Source organism: Bos javanicus, chromosome X, assembly GCF_032452875.1.
Source record: "Bos javanicus breed banteng chromosome X, ARS-OSU_banteng_1.0, whole genome shotgun sequence".
In the NCBI taxonomy this organism is placed as follows: Eukaryota; Metazoa; Chordata; class Mammalia; order Artiodactyla; family Bovidae; genus Bos; species Bos javanicus.
Window position 1 is genome coordinate 120,905,180 of NC_083897.1, and position 17,183 is coordinate 120,922,362.

General features: G+C 42.1%; 1 protein-coding gene across 1 annotated transcript; it reads right to left on the reverse strand.

Moving 5' to 3' along the window:
* Positions 1-2,028: 2,028 nt before the first annotated feature.
* LOC133242890 (melanoma-associated antigen B5-like) lies at positions 2,029-7,381 on the reverse strand. Its single transcript, XM_061409114.1, has 2 exons — positions 7,301-7,381; positions 2,029-3,305 (listed from the first exon to the last, which is right to left on the reverse strand). The coding sequence occupies exon 2, from the start codon at positions 3,251-3,253 to the stop codon at positions 2,162-2,164; it is 1,092 nt and encodes a 363-aa protein (XP_061265098.1). The 5' UTR covers positions 3,254-3,305; positions 7,301-7,381; the 3' UTR covers positions 2,029-2,161.
* Between the last annotated feature and the right edge of the window lie 9,802 nt (positions 7,382-17,183).

Genomic DNA, 17,183 nt, shown 5'->3' on the forward strand with positions numbered 1-17,183 from the left:
TGAAACCCAGGTACAGTTCCCACATACTGATCTATTCTCATATTCACTCTCCCCTTCAGTAGACTTGCTTTTAGCACTTTAACTTCAAGGGCCTTTTTATTATTTGAGATACATAGTGCAAAGAAAAGTGAATTAAGAGACAGGTCTGCCCCAGGCTGGGAAGAATGAAACAGTATGGCCTGTGGACAAATTCAGACCAGGAGTCTGTTCCCAGCTCTGCTAACAACCAGTCTTGTGAACTTGAGAAAACTGTGAGTTCTTCATCTGCTGAGTTTGGTAAGCCCTATCTTGTAAGATGGTTGAAATGTATGTACCATATATAAATCACATGGCAAGAGGACCAGCAAATATCACCCAATATTTAAAGAATAGCAGTAATTTATATTATTTTCATCTCAGATGATACCATTTACCTCCCTTGGAATGTTTAACTCAGGAAATTTCAAATACGTAATATTCTTAGAAAAAGAATACTGAATCAACCAAAAAGTCTCTCTAGCTGGCAAAACTAACTTTACCGATTTGAGCATTTGATTTAGGTATGGAGTTGTTGTCCCTAGCTGGGTACAGCTCAAGCTCCTAGATTTCGTCTATCTAGGAGATTAACCCTACCATCCCTTCCAGGTGCCCTTGCATTCAAACCAGCTCTGTTTACATTCATTACACTCTCATAAAAAAGCTATCCCTCAAGAGTTTGCCAAACTCTACTTAAGATAACCTAGTTAAAATGCCTTTATAATGGATCAGACCCTGGCTCTCCCAGTTTGGGGCAAACAGTGCCAGCACAGTGGTTTCTTGGCATCTCACCTAAGGGGAACGTCTCCATTATTTTCAGAAATTCCTGGGAAATGATGTGCGTAGAACACCTAGTTTGCACACTGTGTTCATCTGCACTAGAACGAGAGCAAAGGACACCTTCCTTTCCTGCCCCTGGTGGAAATTTTTCTATAGTTTATCCACAATCCCAAAATAATTTGTAGCAGCAGTTTGCCATTATAGACTAGATGTTTGTGTCTCTGGCAAAATTCATATGTTGAAGCCCTAACCACTTTCTCCTTCCCACCGTGTCCATGTAATTGTATTTGAAGGTTAAAGTTTAGGGAGATAATTAGGTTTAGATGAGGTCATGAGGATGGGGCACCTATGATGCAATCAGGTATCTTAGAAGAAGAGCAATAGAGACCAGAATTCTCCCTCTCCATCATGTGAGGACAGAGAGAAGGTAGCCAGAAAGAGAGCTCTCACCAGGAACAGAATCCACTGGCACATTGATTGTGGACTTCCCAACTTCTGTAACTGTGAAAAATAAATGTCTGTTGTTTAAGCCACCCTATCTATGGTCTTGTTACAGCAGTCTTGGCAGATTGATACAGGGTTTTTTATATCAACTCTTGGAAGGTTTGGCCTCTACTCACCACTTCAGGACCTCAACTACCCCACCACACAACGGCAATGAAAATTACATTCCACTGAGGACTCATAGTTTCCTAAAGTCCCAAACTGCCTTACTCAGGAAATTTACACTTAACTGCCATCACCCAGTGGCAAAGAATTCTCCTGCAATGCAGGAGGCACAGGAGACGTGGGTTTAATCCCTGGGTCGGGAAGATTGCCAGGAGGAGGGCATTGCAACCCACTCCGGTATTCTTTCTGGGAAAATTCCATGTACCAGAGGGGCATGGTGGGCTATCATCCATGGGGTCACACATGACTTAAGTGATTGAGCAGCCAGGCAGGCAGGGCCATCATAAGGAATACCCTCCACTTCAACCATTCTTTTTACTTTACACATAAGTCATAGAGAATATTTCAGTATCTTACTCATATGAATGTAACTCATAAGCTCTAAAATTCTGTGAGTAGAGGCTGGGTTTTCTTTATATTAGCATCCCCAGTACTAGCATTGAGCCTTCCCAAGAGCAGATTCTCAATGTTTGATGAATAAAAGAGCCAATAAACACAAGGTTTACTTTACTAGCATTTTACTTCTCTTACTTTCTTGAAGAAGCTAAGGAACTCAGAGCACAAATCAATTACTTTAACAAAGCTAAAGCCTAAAAGGAACAAGAAAAACTAACACTGACCATGTTTTACTTTTTTTCTATTCCATTATCCTAACTATTTTACTATGGGATTCTTTACATTTCCAAGAATATAATCCCTATTGTGATGTTATATTTTCCTGGCTGGGGGTAAAAACTTCACATACTTCTTTATGGGTGGGATGATAATATTGAGCATGTCCCCTGGGAGGTGTACTGACTTTGACAGTAGTGTCAGGCTTGGCTGCATGCATGCCTTGGGCTTTCTCTTCTTCATCTTGCAAAGCTTCTTCATAATAAGCGGGGAAGTCACTGGGAACAGCATCATTGACCTTTGCCAAAAATTCCAGGACTTTCATCTTGCTGGTTTCAAGATGTGCTTTGGGGCCCCAGAGAAACTCATAACGTGGAGGATCACTGTTGGCAACCTGGCGGTACTCCAGGTACTTCAGCCTCACTAAATCTTTGGTGATGAGCTTTCTGGGCTCTCCAAAGATAAAGTGCTTTCTTCCAGCATATACTCGCATTGTACCCAGGTATTTCCAGATGTCTTCCTCAGCGGCACAGTTGCCCTTCAGGAAGATCATACCCAGGAGATTCATCAGGAGACCAGTCTTGGGTAAACCCCTTCCACCACGCACCCTCCCATTGTTGGGGAGCTTCAATTTGCTGATCAGATTATAGCAGGGAACGACTGAATCAACTTCCTTCAGATCTACTGCAAAGACTAGCTCAATGCGTTCAGAGGCTCTCTTGAGAATCTCAGCAAATCGGTCATGGTGGCTTTGGTGGATAATCTTCAGTATGTCTTCCTTCATCATGAGCTGCTTCATTTTATACTTGTACAGAAGGAACTGCTCCAACAAGCTAGGTTTCCTGGTTAAACAGTCAGTTCCTGGGGTCTCAGTGAAGGGTGGGACCTCATAGGCAAGTGCCCTATACTTGGATTGGCCATTGAATGCTTCACAAGATCTAGTGTAAGAAAAGAGAGCAGTAGTGGCGATGGTCGGTACTCTTTGACGCTCCCGAGAAGTGCTACATGACTCAGCACCAGGCAGACTCTGGGTAATATCTTCACACTGAAGAGAGGAGGTAGTGGACTCCTCTTCTGCTGTTGCTATGGCCTGAGCACCACCACAACTCTGGGTCTTGCCTTGGGCTTGGGGACATTTATCACCACCACGGGCCTTACTCTTCTTACTTCGAGGCATGGTAGGGGACAGCAGGAAGGAGTATAGACAGGAGCTCAGAAGACGTGGGCACCTGGAGGAAGGAGAATAAGATGCTGTAAGCACCTCAGCAGGGAGATTCCACCTTGGCTTTAACCAAGGCCACCTCTGCAAGGTCCCTGGGGGCACTAGTCGAGGACCTCTCAAGGCTTCTGTTTTGATCAGCCTGTCCCCTGAGAAAACTGTGGAGGATATTAGAGCCTTAGAATGCAGCCTGCCAACCCTGCTAGGGGTATACTAGGGTGACAGCAGGGGCTGGCAGTAGGGAGCCTCGCTTCTGGGTTTGAGGGTATTCTCAGTTTATACTCAGGGTCATCATACTCATTTAGTCAATTGTTGGCAGGTCTAGAGGCTCCTCTTTTCTGATGCTTTGAAGCTGACACCTCAAACCAAAGTCAGCACTTCCCAGAGACCCCAGAGGAGGAAGTGAAGGGGTTCCTTAGCCCTTCTCTCTGTCAGAGGATACCCATCTGAGAGGAACCCACTCTTTCAGGGGCTGCTTGGGTCCTCAGTTCTCCTTAAGGATGCTCACCTGGTCTCCAGGCGGTACCTGGTATACTTCCCCTCTGCTGACTGGTGGCTGCAACGTCAGACTAACCTCATACTCTTCTCTCTCAGATTTGATGTGGATTATCAGCCTCAGTCTGACAGTCCTGCCCTGAGCCTGCAAGTTCTGAATGAAAAATGTGGGACCTAGATTTTTTGTGATCTATTGTCACTCTGCTTATTTAACTTATCTGAAATGCCAGGCTGGATGAAACACAAGCTGGAATCAAGATTGCTGGGAGAAATATCAATAACCTCAGATACGTACATGACACCACCCTTATGGCAGAAAGCAAAGAAGAACTAAAGAGCCTCTTAGTGAAAGAGGAGAGTGAAAAAGTTGGCTTAAAACTCAACATTTAAAAAACTAAGGTCATGGCATCTAGTCCCATCACTTCATGGCAAATAGATGGGGAAACAATGGAAACAGTGAGAGACTTTATGTTCTTGGGCTCCAAAATCACGGCAGATGGTGACTGCAGCAATGGAATTAAAAGACTCTTGCTCCTTGGAAGAAAAGCTATGACCAAACTAGATAGCATATTAAAAAACAGAGACATTACCTTGCTGACACAGGTCCATCTAGTCAAAGCTATGGTTTTTCCAGTAGTCATGTATGGAAAAGGTCAGTTTTCATTCCAATCACAAGGAAAGTCAATGCCAAAGAATGTTCAAACTACCACACAACTACACTCATGTCACATGCTAGTAAAGTAATGCTCAAAATTCTGCAAGCCAGGCTTCAGCAGTATGTTAACGGTGAACTTCCAGATGTTCAAGCTGGTTTTAGAAAAGGCAGAGGAACCAGAGATCAAATTGCCAACATCCACTGGATCATCAAAAAAGCAAGAGAGTTCCAGAAAGACATCTATTTCTGCTTTATTGACTATGCCAAAGCCTTTGACTGTGTGGATCACCACAAACTACGGAAAATTCTGAAAGAGATGAGGATACTAGACCACCTGACCTGCCTCTTGAGGAACCAATATGCAGGTCAGGAAGCAACAGTTAGAACTGGACATGCAACAACAGACTGGTTCCAAATAGGAAGAGGAGTACGTCAAAGTTGTATATTGTCACCCTGCTAATTTAACTTATATGCAGAGTACATCATGAGAAACGCTGGGCTGGAAGAAGCACAAGCTGGAATCAAGATTGCCGGGGGAAATATCAATAACCTCAGATATGCAAATGACACCACCCTTATGGCAGAAAGTGAAGAGAAACTAAAAAGCCTCCTGATGAAAGTGAAAGAGGAGAGTGAAAAAGTTGGCTTAAAGCTCAACATTCACAAAACTAAGATTATGGCATCTGGTCCCATCACTTCACGACAAAAAATGGGGAAACAGTGGAAACAGTGGCAGACTTTATTTTTCTGGGCTCCAAAATCACTGCAGATGTTGACTGCAGCCATGAAATTAAAAGACGCTTACTCCTTGGAAGGAAAGTTATGACCAACCTAGATAGCACATTCAAAAGCAGAGACATTACTTTGCCAACAAAGGTCAGTCTAGTCAAGGCTATGGTTTTTCCTTTGGTCATGTATGGATGTGAGAGTTGGACTGTGAAGAAAGCTGAGCACAGAAGAACTGATGCTTTTGAACTGTGGTGTTGGAAAAGACTCTTGAGAGTCGCTTGGACTGCAAGGAGATCCAACCAGTCCATTCTAAAGGAGATCAGTCTTGGGTGTTCATTGGAAGGACTGATGCTGAATCTGAAACTCCAGTACTTTGGCCACCTCATGCGAAGAGTTGACGCATGGAAAAGACCCTGATGCTGGGAGAGATTGGGGGCAGGAAGGGAAGGGGACGACAGAGGATGAGATGGCTGGATGGCATCACTGACTCAACGGACATGAGTCTGAGTGAACTCCGGCAGTTGGTGCTGGACAGGGAGGCCTGGCATGCTGTGATTCATGGGGTTGCAACGAGTTGGACACGACTGAGCGACTGAACTGAAATGTATGGATGTGAGAGTTGGACTATAAGAAAGCTGAGCACCAAAGAATTGATGCTTTTGAACTGTGGTGTTTGAGAAGACTCTTGAGAGTCCCTTAGACTGCAAGGAGATTAAACGAGTCAAACCTAAAGGAAATCGGTCCTGAATATTCATCGGAGGGACTGTTGCTGAAGCTGAATACTTTGGGCACTTTATGGGTAGAACTGATTCATTGGAAAAGACCCTGAAGCTGGGAAATATTGAAGACGGGAGGAAAAGGGGACGACAGAGGGTGAGATGGTTGGATGGCATCACCAACTCCATGGACATGAGTTTTAATTAAGTGCTGGGAGTCAGTGATGGACAGGGAAGCCTGGCATGCTGCAGTCAGTCCATGGGGTCACAAAGAGGCATGACCGAGTGACCAAACTGAATTGAACTGATTCAATTTTTGGTAGTCCTTTCAATCTTTCCTTTGACCCTTTGCATGATCTGGAATTTCTGTCTTCCTGCCAGCCTCTCCTGAGACAACAACCCAGTAACACTTGAGGGTTCCCCCACTTTCCCATGGTCTCTAAGGCTGAGAAAAGCAGATGGATCCTTCTGTACCCCATACAACTCCTGGAAAGATCTGGAAATCCTCCTACTGTGGGGGAATAAACTACCCCTTATAAATAAAATCTTTCACTCGCCCCACATGCTGCCTTCCTGCCTCGCCCCCCACCCCCCATCCCTTCACCATTCCATCCTCAAGATACCATAAGAGAAAATGAGTGTCAGTCATCACATCACCAGTTGCACGGACACGCCAGGCTGCCAGCAGGGCAGGAATTCCCTTTGTCCTCACATAGGGTCCTCATCCCAACCCCTGGCCACCCTAGAATGCTTTCATCTGCTACCTTGAGGCCCCTCCCCTAAAAAACCAACACCCTCACAATCTCAGAGACCCTCCTCAAAGAAGTCAGCCTGATCGCCCTGTTCGGGTCTTCCCAAGCTTGACGGAACCACAAGTCCTGTGCCACTTCACTGTTCTGGGGTGGAGGTCCCCTCAGACCTCACTCAGAGTTGCCTCCTCGAATTCCTTCAGGGCAAGGTGGTCGAGCTCCTAATCTATCATATAGAAAAGGAAGGCTCACCTCTACCTGACCGCCATGCTTGGGTCCTCTGAGAGCAACAACCAGGGCCTTGTTCAGACTTTCCACCTGAATTTCCTCTCTCAGACCCTTGTTAGGGTCTTCTTCGCCCTCTAAACTGGGGCCACCCACTTCAACCAAGGTCCTCACCTCCCGGATAGCCTCTGGGCAGGAATCTTCCTCCACCAGAGCGTCAGGGCTTTGTGGACATAAGGCACGGGGGAGGGGGGGCGAGGCAAGGGGGAGGGGGCCAGGCAAGGGGGCGAGGGAGAGGCACGGGGGAGGGGGCGAGGCATGGGGCAGGGGGCGAGGCACGGAGCGGGGTGCGAGGCAAAGATGGGGGTGCAGCAGCACGGGGTGGGGGAGGTTGGAGGTTTGGGGGGGTCTCCCATTCATCATTCAGGCTCCTCACCTTGACTCGGTTCCTGCTAGATCCTGGAAATGCTCACACGCCTGAGGCCACGTGCCACCGCCGGAGGCAAACTCGCTCTGCTTCCTTAGCCGCCTAGCCGGAAGTGAGTGCTGGCTACTACCTAGGAGGAAGTGAGCGCCTCACCATAGATAGTGCCTCGATCTCTGGCGCCCCCTCTGGGAGTGGAGGACACACATAGTTTCACATAGGCTTCTCAATTACACTCCTTTCAGGACCTTGGGCACTTCCTTCTGTCACTGTCCTTACAACGAGGTCCTCACCTACTTGAGACCTTCCTTGCAGGAAGCTGCCTGATGGCACAGGTCTAAGAGTAGGTACAGGGTTGTCCCTGCAGGACTCCCTAAAGGATCAGGTGGTGTTCTCCTCTGCAGTCCTGCACCCGAGTCCTGTCTCAGCTCCTGTCTCTTTAATGAATGGCTTCCTTGTAAAAGCCACATCCATGCAAATTCTTAAGTACTATCTCCACTGTGAGTCTTGATGGCAATGGGTCTGTGTCCCAGGAATGATGTAAGATAGGGAAGCTGAAGTGCCAGGTAGAAGACTTAGATAGGAGTTGAGCTCTCAGAGAAAAATGCAAAAAACATGCTAATTTCTTTCTTTTCTTTACCACCCAGACTTGGCTTCCGATACAACTTCTGTTCTATGAGACTTGCATACTACAGAAGTGGGCTGAGCCTGATAATTTCATGAGACCCTCCTATTTCATGGTTAACTGACACTGCACATATAAATGATCATATTGTTACCAGGTAGTAAGCTTCTTTTCATTATTCATACCCCTCACTTATTTGGGTTTTCTTATTGCCCTGGTTATGTATTTCAATCCAGTACTTTGGACACACACTGCTTTTTATTTTTATTGTTCCTTCAATCACCTGAAATATATTCCAGAATAGAGAGAAGAAAAGTGAGTAAAAATACACAAGGTCAACATCAGGGTGGGAGTGGTAGAAAAGTGTGCCCTAGAGAAATTCAGACCAGGAGTCTAGTCTAGCTCTGTTACTTACCACCTTGTGAATATGAGAATAATGCAAGTTCTTCATCTGCCAAATGAATTTGATAAATCCTAACTTGTATGACTGTGTTCTTTGGAAGGAATGATGCTAAAGCTGAAATTCCAATACTTTGGCCACCTCATGCGAAGAGTTGACTCATTGGGAAAGATCTGATGCTGGGAGGGATTGGGGGCAGGAGGAGAAGGGGACAACAGAGGATGAGATGGCTGGATGGCATCACGGACTCGATGGACGTGAGTCTGAGTGAGCTCTGGGAGTTGGTGATGGACAGGGAGGCCTGGCATGCTGCGATTCATGGGGTCTCAGAGAGTCAGACACGACGGAGCGACTGAACTGAACTGCACTGTATGACTGTGGGAATGTTTGTATTGTGTATAAAGCACCCATCAAAATCCAGGCAAATATTACATGTTTCATGAATGGCAGTTAATATCTTTACCTAGACAATATCACCTGTGTAGCAATGTTTTCTTAAATCCAGCATATGTCAGGGGAAATGCAGCACTTTCAGACAGAACAATACCAAATCAGTCAAAATTTTGCTTTAGCAAGTAAAATTAAGTACCTTTTCCATGTTAGACCATTTATTATTTAATTTTGGTGTGGAGGTTTGTTTTTTTTTTTTATTTCCTACCTGGAAGCAACTCAAAGTTCCTGGAATTTTGTCATGTACCAACTCTTTTAGTCCTTTCCAGTTTCCCTTCTATCTAAACCATGTCTATTTTTATTTGTTTCTTCCCCACCAAAATCTAGCCCACTCTTAGAATTTGTAAATTACTCGATAACCCAATTAAAATGCACTTTTAGTGCATTGGGATTTGGCTCTACCAGTTCAAGGCAGAAAGTGTCAACAGAGTGGCTCTTGTGCATCTCACCTGTTGGGGCTCAATGCAGGTTGCCCCAAAATATGCCACAGTGACATATTGATTACCTTGTATTCAGGTTACTTAAGAAAAGGCCATTGCAGGAGTAATATTTTGACCCTCTTTTCTGTCTCTCTGAAAGCAGGAAATGCGTCTGTCATATGAAAGATGCACTGCCTGCATCTGGAGGTAGAAGAACACCCCGATAGCCAAAAATAGAGAATTCAGTCAGAGAAGTCTGTATACACAAATGTCTTTAATTTACTACCCCAAGCTCAAATTCTGTTTAGATTCTTCACTAATTGAGCCCAAAAAACTTACGTTTATTTGTCCTGTCCATTCCTCAAAAATGTATTGTTTCTAGGTATGAAACATATAAAAGCTGCCTGCTTTGGCCACTTCTTCAGGTCCCATTTCTAAGACACCCTCGTGCACATGAATTACAATTTGTTTCTTCTTCTCCTGTTAATCTGTCTGTGTCAATTTTATTATTAGTCCAATCACAGGAACTCAAGAGGCATAGAGGCATAAATTTCTCTCTCCCTGACAGTTGGCAAGCCAGCCAGGAGGTTTATCATCCTGAGACTGCTGCTACTGAGAGATCCTGGGACATCTGACAAAGGCCGCAGAAGGTAAGATGTCTTATCATGTCAGTCTCCAGATCTCTGCCTTCAAGGTCTGATGCGAGGGAAAGTAGTCAGAGTCCCTTTTTTTCTCTCTAAATTTAGATTAGCAGGAGATAATATTTGTATAGCTAGTTCCTTGGACTTAGGGAAACTTAGGGATTCTTTTCTTCTCAAACATGGTCACCATTTTACTTTGTCTGTTGTGTCATTTGTCATAAGGAGCAGGAACCATAGGGCAGTACAGCAGGCATAGGCTCTATAAGCCTGCTGTTCAAGCCAGCCTCACAGAGTGATGAGTTAGCAATTCTCACCAGACCTGCATCTATTTAGACAAACTTTGCTGTGGTTCCCGTAAGTAAAAACCAGATGAGACTTTACCTTCCATCTTCTTTTATATCTTGAGAGCTCATCATTTTGTCCAGTGAGAATATTCTGTCTGATCTCTGCCATCCAGGAGATACATTTACTGGGGTATATCTGGTGGCTTGTTGAATAGACTGGAGTTCCAAGACATGAAGTCACCAGCAGCACTCCCTTTGTCTGGTTGGGCCAGCTCTCAGGGGGGGTTGTCATAAGGGGTCCTGGTCCATAAAGGGCATTTGTCATCTCAGCTTGTGTTTCTTGTTAGCACTGGAAAGCCTCATGCCAGTAGTGCCTGCCTGGTGTCATGAATTAGTGAGCTTATGGCTGGAGTGCCCCACGTTTTGTGGGACACTACAGAGCTTGTTTTCACTACATCATTCATACCACCTGTAGCAACAAAACGCTTTTACTTTTTTGACTAACTCTGGGAATGAACTTTCTGGATCTTGTGAGGGGTACATACTCTCTTGTATTATGTTTCTTGCATCTTTTGTTAAGCAATTAAAAAAAAAAAAACCTTACTGGTTTGAGTTGCTGTTTGAAATTAATATAAGAGCCTACTTGCCAATTGCCAGATGATGGATCCTTTAAATTGGCTGTATTTAAAAGGAAAACATTTTGTGGGAGCTGTCATCATAAACATCTGTCATATTAATACTTATGTGAGGATCAAATTGAAAGGAAAAAAATTATAATGACTGCCCTTAAGACATTCCTTATTATGATGAAAGGACTTAAACAAAAATCCAACAAAATTCTCCTTCTTAAAAATAACCCTGCTTCCTCAGTAAATTTTCAGGACCTCCTACACATAATCTCAGAACAAATCAGCTGGAGCCAAGGGCTAACAGAAACAACTGTCTTTGTCTTGTACATATAAAATCAGAAATACGATTCTAGAAGCAAGTCAAAACACACCTAACTTGACAAGTCCCAAGGCTTTGCCTATCCCTACTAAAATGCTTGTAGATATTATAAATAACCAGGGTATTAGAGTAAAATTTTCCTTTACTTAAGGAAAAAAATTAATAGCAATTACTCAAATACTTATGATAATAGACAAATATGCTCCAAAACTCCTAGGAGAAAACACATTTTCTGTCTCTGCCCCTTGAAGTTATAAATTCTATCATGTCTTTCAAGTGTTAACACAGGTCACAGCACCTGAGAATGAGTCTGGGTTAGCTCAGTCTGTAGAATTAAAAAAAAAAAAAAAGGAACCTCTTTAAACACATACTGCTAAAACACCCCCTCGGAGAAGGCAATGACACCCCACTCCAGTACTCTTGCCTGGAAAATCCCATGGATGGAGGAGCCTAGTAGGCTGCAGTCCATGGGGTCTCTAAGAGTCGGACAAGACTGAGCGACTTCACTTTTACTTTTTCACTTTCATGCATTGGAGAAGGAAATGGCAACCCACTCCAGTGTTCTTGCCTGGAGAATCCCAGGGGCAGGTGAGCCTGGTCGGCTGATGTCTATGGGGTCACACAGAGTCGGACACGACTGAAGTGACTTAGCAGCAGCAGCAGCAAAACACCCCCTTGCCTAAACAGTCTCTTTAAAATTGCTTGTCAAGGGAAAATACTGATCTTAAAAGTCTTCTCCACAAACAAAGAAAAATACTTTAGCCATCTGAATGAGTATACTTAATTAATTCCAGTTGTTATTTATAAACTAGTGAGTTTTGTACTGTACCTGATTCATGACTAAAGTTTTACAATGAAAACTTTGAGCTAATTGTCTGTCTGTATGTCTATATGTATACATTGTAAATATGGTATCTTTCTAATTCCAGATTATGTTGCCAAAATCATATTTGTAAAAGAGCTCTATTAATTGGCTTAAAAAAACTTGTGCTTATATAAAAATTCTTAAAAGTTTAAGAAACACCAACCCAAATAATTTTCAGGTTCACATAGAGCTAGAATAATCTTGAGTAAATAAAAGCTAAATTTAAGCTTACTGGTTTAATATGGGTATATCTTCAGAGTTAGCATAAAATAAAATATGGATAACCAACTTTTGTTCTACTGGGTTTACTAGTCAAATGAGCTAATGTCTCTGTTGCAACATTTGTCGGGAACAAACAAACAAACAAAAAAGAGTCAAAAGGTCTTAAGATAATGACTAAATGCTTTAATGAGATTTTCATGAGGAATCTAAGTATGATTATTAAGAACAAAAGAATTAAATAGATATAAATGAGATAGTTTTTAGGTGAACTTTTTAACAATAATCGTTTTGTGATATGTCTACTCAAATTGTTTCCTAAATCTCTTTGGTAATTTATACTCTTAGAGTTTGGCTAAGTTAAATTAAGTGATGAAAATTTGTTGACTATCTAGTCATTTCCAAATAAGATAAAATACTAAAACATTAATTGTTGAACAAGTCTAAGTTTGCATATATTTCACCTGTTACTACAAGAGACTAAGTATGTTTTGGTTTATTAATAAATGTACCTTATGCTTTATTGAAAGATTATTCTATATATTTCTGGAAATTATAACATGTGTTTTTAAGTTTGCTGAGCCACAAAATATTAATACAATTAAGAAAGAAACGAATTGCCAGTCCAGGTTCGATGCAGGATACAGGATGCTTGGGGCTGGTGCACTGGGATGACCCAGAGGGATGGTACGGGGAGGGAAGTGGGAGGGGGTTCAGGATGGGGAACACGTGTACACCCGTGGCGAATTCATGTTGATGTATGGCAAAACCAATACAATATTGTAAAGTAATTATTTTCCAATTAACATAAATAAATTTAAATTTAAAAAAAGGAAAAAAAAGAATTGTTTACTTCTTTATTTTCACTGAAAAAATTAAAATTAAAAGGATTAAGAAGTTTAATATGTGGTTAAAGCTACTGAGTATAACAGACAGAATATATTTGGTGGTAATAAAATTTATATGGTATGGAGACGTTTTTGTTAAGGAAAAAAAAAGTAGTTTTTTGTAAGGCTGGTTATTCCCAAATGGGAAAGAAAACAAGGCACAAACTAAAATGGACATAGAAAATTGTAAGTTTTGTGAAAAAATAAATCTTTGGAAAGGAATTTTATGTGTGGTCAAGAATAAATAAAATTGGAATCAATTTAATTAAGTAAGTGAGTTTAAGTATCAAAAGTAACCTCGTATAAAATTGGAATTTGGTTTTATCTCTGTTAAAAGGACAAACTGTATTTTTTCTATGGGTTTGTTCTTGGTAAGAAGAAATTATGAAAGTTTTTCTTTACCTTGAAGGAATCTGACCAAATATATATATATATATATATATATAGAGAGAGAGAGAGAGACACAGAGAGAGAGAGACAGAGAGAGAGAGAGACAGAGAGAGAGAGAGAATCTTTATCAGAACATGATTGCTTAAGTAAACCTAGTCCTCTGGATGTTAAAAGAGCTAAATTTTAATCAGAACGATATAACCTATATTTGCCTATGAACTCTTTGTTATTTTGGTTAAGTGGATAACTAAGCATTTTTTCCCAGTGATCTATGAGACTAAGTGTTTTAAAGCCTCTTTGATGTTTTTGAAAAGCTTCCTCCAAATCAAATTCTACATGTCTTTTTGACTTAGAAGTAGCTTTGAGGTATACGTTATTTCAGAGGGCCCCTGAAATATCTCAAAGATTTGTTCTCTCTGCTTATAAAAAGAGAGATATTAAACTAATTAAGAATATTGGTTATGTGAAATTACATGGGAAGCATTGCCAAATAAGAAGTAATGTTAAGCCTTTTTTATGTTGTGTCTGGCTTACCAGGTGGCTCAGACAGCAAGGAATCTGCCTGCAGTGCAGGAGATCTGACTTCGATCTCTGGGTCAGGAACATCCCCTGGAGAAGGGAATGGCTACCTACTCCAGTATTCTTACCTGGAGAATTCCATGGACAGAGAAGCCTGGTGGGCTACAGTGCAAGGGGTCGCAAAGAGTCAGACACAACTGAGCAACTCACACTTTCAGACTTGTATAGGTGTGTATTATAAGTGTTTCAGGAATTATTAGAAACCTTTGGAAGTCTTCTATGTCCTGTAGTAGAATGTTGTCTGTCATCAAAATTGAAGCTCACACTAAAAGGACTAAACCCAAGTATCAGAGAAACACTGAAGCTGACTTGTATGTACAGGCAGAACAACAAAAGAATCTGTGAACATTGTGGCACATGTAGATAAAGTCCATTTTGCTTCTGCCAAAAACATTGACCCTTCCTTGCCGCACTTTTGCCATCCTGACGTCTATTTAATATGGCACCAGTCAGCTCCCACATTGGAGAAAGTAAATGGGTAAACAATAGCTTTAAATGAAATAAAGAGTTGAGGCTATGAGAAATTCAAGATGATCCCTTGGTTCCTCCCAGCTTTCTAGCAACTCTTTCCCTGACCATCATTTAAGATGACTCAAATTACAGACACTGGTAGGAGGATTTTTATAAAATTGTGCAAACAGTCTACCAGCAATGTCTATCCTGCCAAGTCCATAATTCTGGAAAGAAAAGGAAAACAGATACTTGCCCCAGAGGCCTCAGACCCCCTTTCCCTAGATATTTTGAACACCTGCAACAAAATTTCATTTATTTGCCACTTAGTATGAGTCACAATTGCATTTCTTTTCTATGGGGATGGTCTTGATCCCTGTCTCCTGTACAATGTCATGAACCTCATTCCATAGTTCATCAGGCACTCTATCTATCAGATCTAGGCCCTTAAGTCTATTTCTCACTTCCACTGTATAATCATAAGGGATTTGATTTAGGTAATACCTGATGGTCTAGTGGTTTTCCCTACTTTCTTCAATTTAAGTCTGAATTTGGCAATAAGGAGGTCATGGTCTGAGCCACAGTCAGCTCCTGGTCTTGTTTTTGCTGACTGTATAGAGCTTCTCCATCTTTGGCTGCAAAGACTATAATCAATCTGATTTCGGTGTTGACCATCTGGTGATGTCCATGGATAGAGTCTTCTCTTGTGGTGTTGGAAGAGGGTGTTTGTTATGACCAGTGCATTTTCTTGGCAAAACTCTATTAGTCTTTGCCCTGCTTCATTCTGTATTCCAAGGCCAAATTTGCCTGTTACTCCAGGTGTTTCTTGACTTCCTACTTTTGCATTCCAGTCCCCTATAATGAAAAGGACATCTTTTTTGGGTGTTAGTTCTAAAAGGTCTTGTAGGTCTTCATAGAAACGTTCAACTTCAGCTTCTTCAGCGTTACTGGTTGGGGCATAGACTTGGATTACTGTGATATTGAATGGTTTGCTTGGAAACGAACAGAGATCATTCTGTCATTTTTGAGATTGCATCCAAGTACTGCATTTCAGACTCTTTTGTTGACCATGATGGCTACTCCATTTCTTCTGAGGGATTCCTGCCCTTAGTAGTAGATATATTGGTCATCTGAGTTAAATTCACCCATTCCAGTCCATTTCACTTCGCTGATTCCTATAAAGTCGACATTCATTCTTGCCATTCCTTGTTTGACGACTTCCAATTTGCCTTGATTCATGGACCTGACATTCCAGGTTCCTATGCAATATTGCTCTTTACAGCATTGGACTTTGCTTCTATAACCAGTCACATCCACAGCTGGGTATTGTTTTTGCTTTGTCTCCATCCCTTCATTCTTTCTGGAGTTATTTCTCCACTGATCTCCAGTAGCATATTGGGCACCTACTGACTTGGGGAGTTTCTCTTTCAGTATCCTATCATTTTGCCTTTTCATACTGTTCATGGGGTTCTCAAGGCAAGAATACTGAAATGGTTTGCCATTCCCTTCTCCAGTGGACCACATTCTGTCAGATCTCTCCAACATGACCTGCCCATCTTGGGTTGCCCCACGGGCATGGCTTAGTTTCATTGAGTTAGACAAGGCTGTGGTTCTAGTGTGATTAGATTGACTAGTTTTCTGTGAGTATGGTTTCAGTGTGTTTGCCCTCTGATGCCCTCTTGCAACACCTAGAAGTGAAAAGCAATGGAGAAAAGGAAAGATATAAACATCTGAATGCAGAGTTCCAAAGAATAGCAAGAAGAGATAAGAAAGCCTTCTTCAGCAATCAATGCAAAGAAATAGAGGAAAACAACAGAATCGCAAAGACTAGGGATCTCTTCAAGAAAATCAGAGATACCAAAGGAACATTTCATGCAAAGATGGGCTCGATAAAGGACAGAAATGGGATGGACCTAACAGAAGCAGAAGATATTAAGAAGAGATGGCAAGAATACACAGAAGAACTGTACAAAAAAGATCTTCATGACCCAGATAATCATGATGGTGTGATCACTGACCTAGAGCCAGACATCCTGGAATGTGAAGTCAAGTGGGCCTTAGAAAGCATCACTACGAACAAAGCTAGTGGAGGTGATGGAATTCCAGTTGAGCTATTCCAAATCCTGAAAGATGATGCTGTGAAAGTGCTGTACTCAATATGCCAGCAAATGTGGAAAACTCAGCAGTGGCCACAGGACAGGAAAAGGTCAGTTTTCATTCCAATCCCAAAGAAAGGCAATGCCAAAGAATGTTCAAACTACCGCACAATTGCACTCATGTCACACACTAGTAAAGTAATGCTCAAAATTCTCCAAGCCAGGTTTCAGCAATATGTGAACCGTGAACTTCCTGACGTTCAAGCTGGTTTTAGAAAAGCCAGAGGAACCAGAGATCAAATTGCCAACATCTGCTGGATCATGGAAAAAGCAAGAGAGTTCCAGAAAAACATCTATTTCTGCTTTATTGACTATGCCAAAGCCTTTGACTGTGTGGATCACAATCAATCAACTGTGGAAAATTCTGAAAGAGATGGGAATACCAGACGTCTTGATCTGCCTCTTGAGAAATTTGTATGCAGGTCAGGAAGCAACAGTTAGAACTGGACATGGAACAACAGACTGGTTCCAAATAGGGAAAGGAGTACGTCAAGGCTGTATATTTCCACCCTGCTTATTTAACTTATATGCAGAGTACATCATGAGAAAAGCTGGACTGGAAGAAACACAATCTGGAATCAA

Bases quoted from the DNA above. Each gene is read 5' to 3' on its own strand.
- LOC133242890 (XM_061409114.1), bottom strand. From the start codon at position 3,253: ATGCCTCGAAGTAAGAAGAGTAAGGCCCGTGGTGGTGATAAATGTCCC.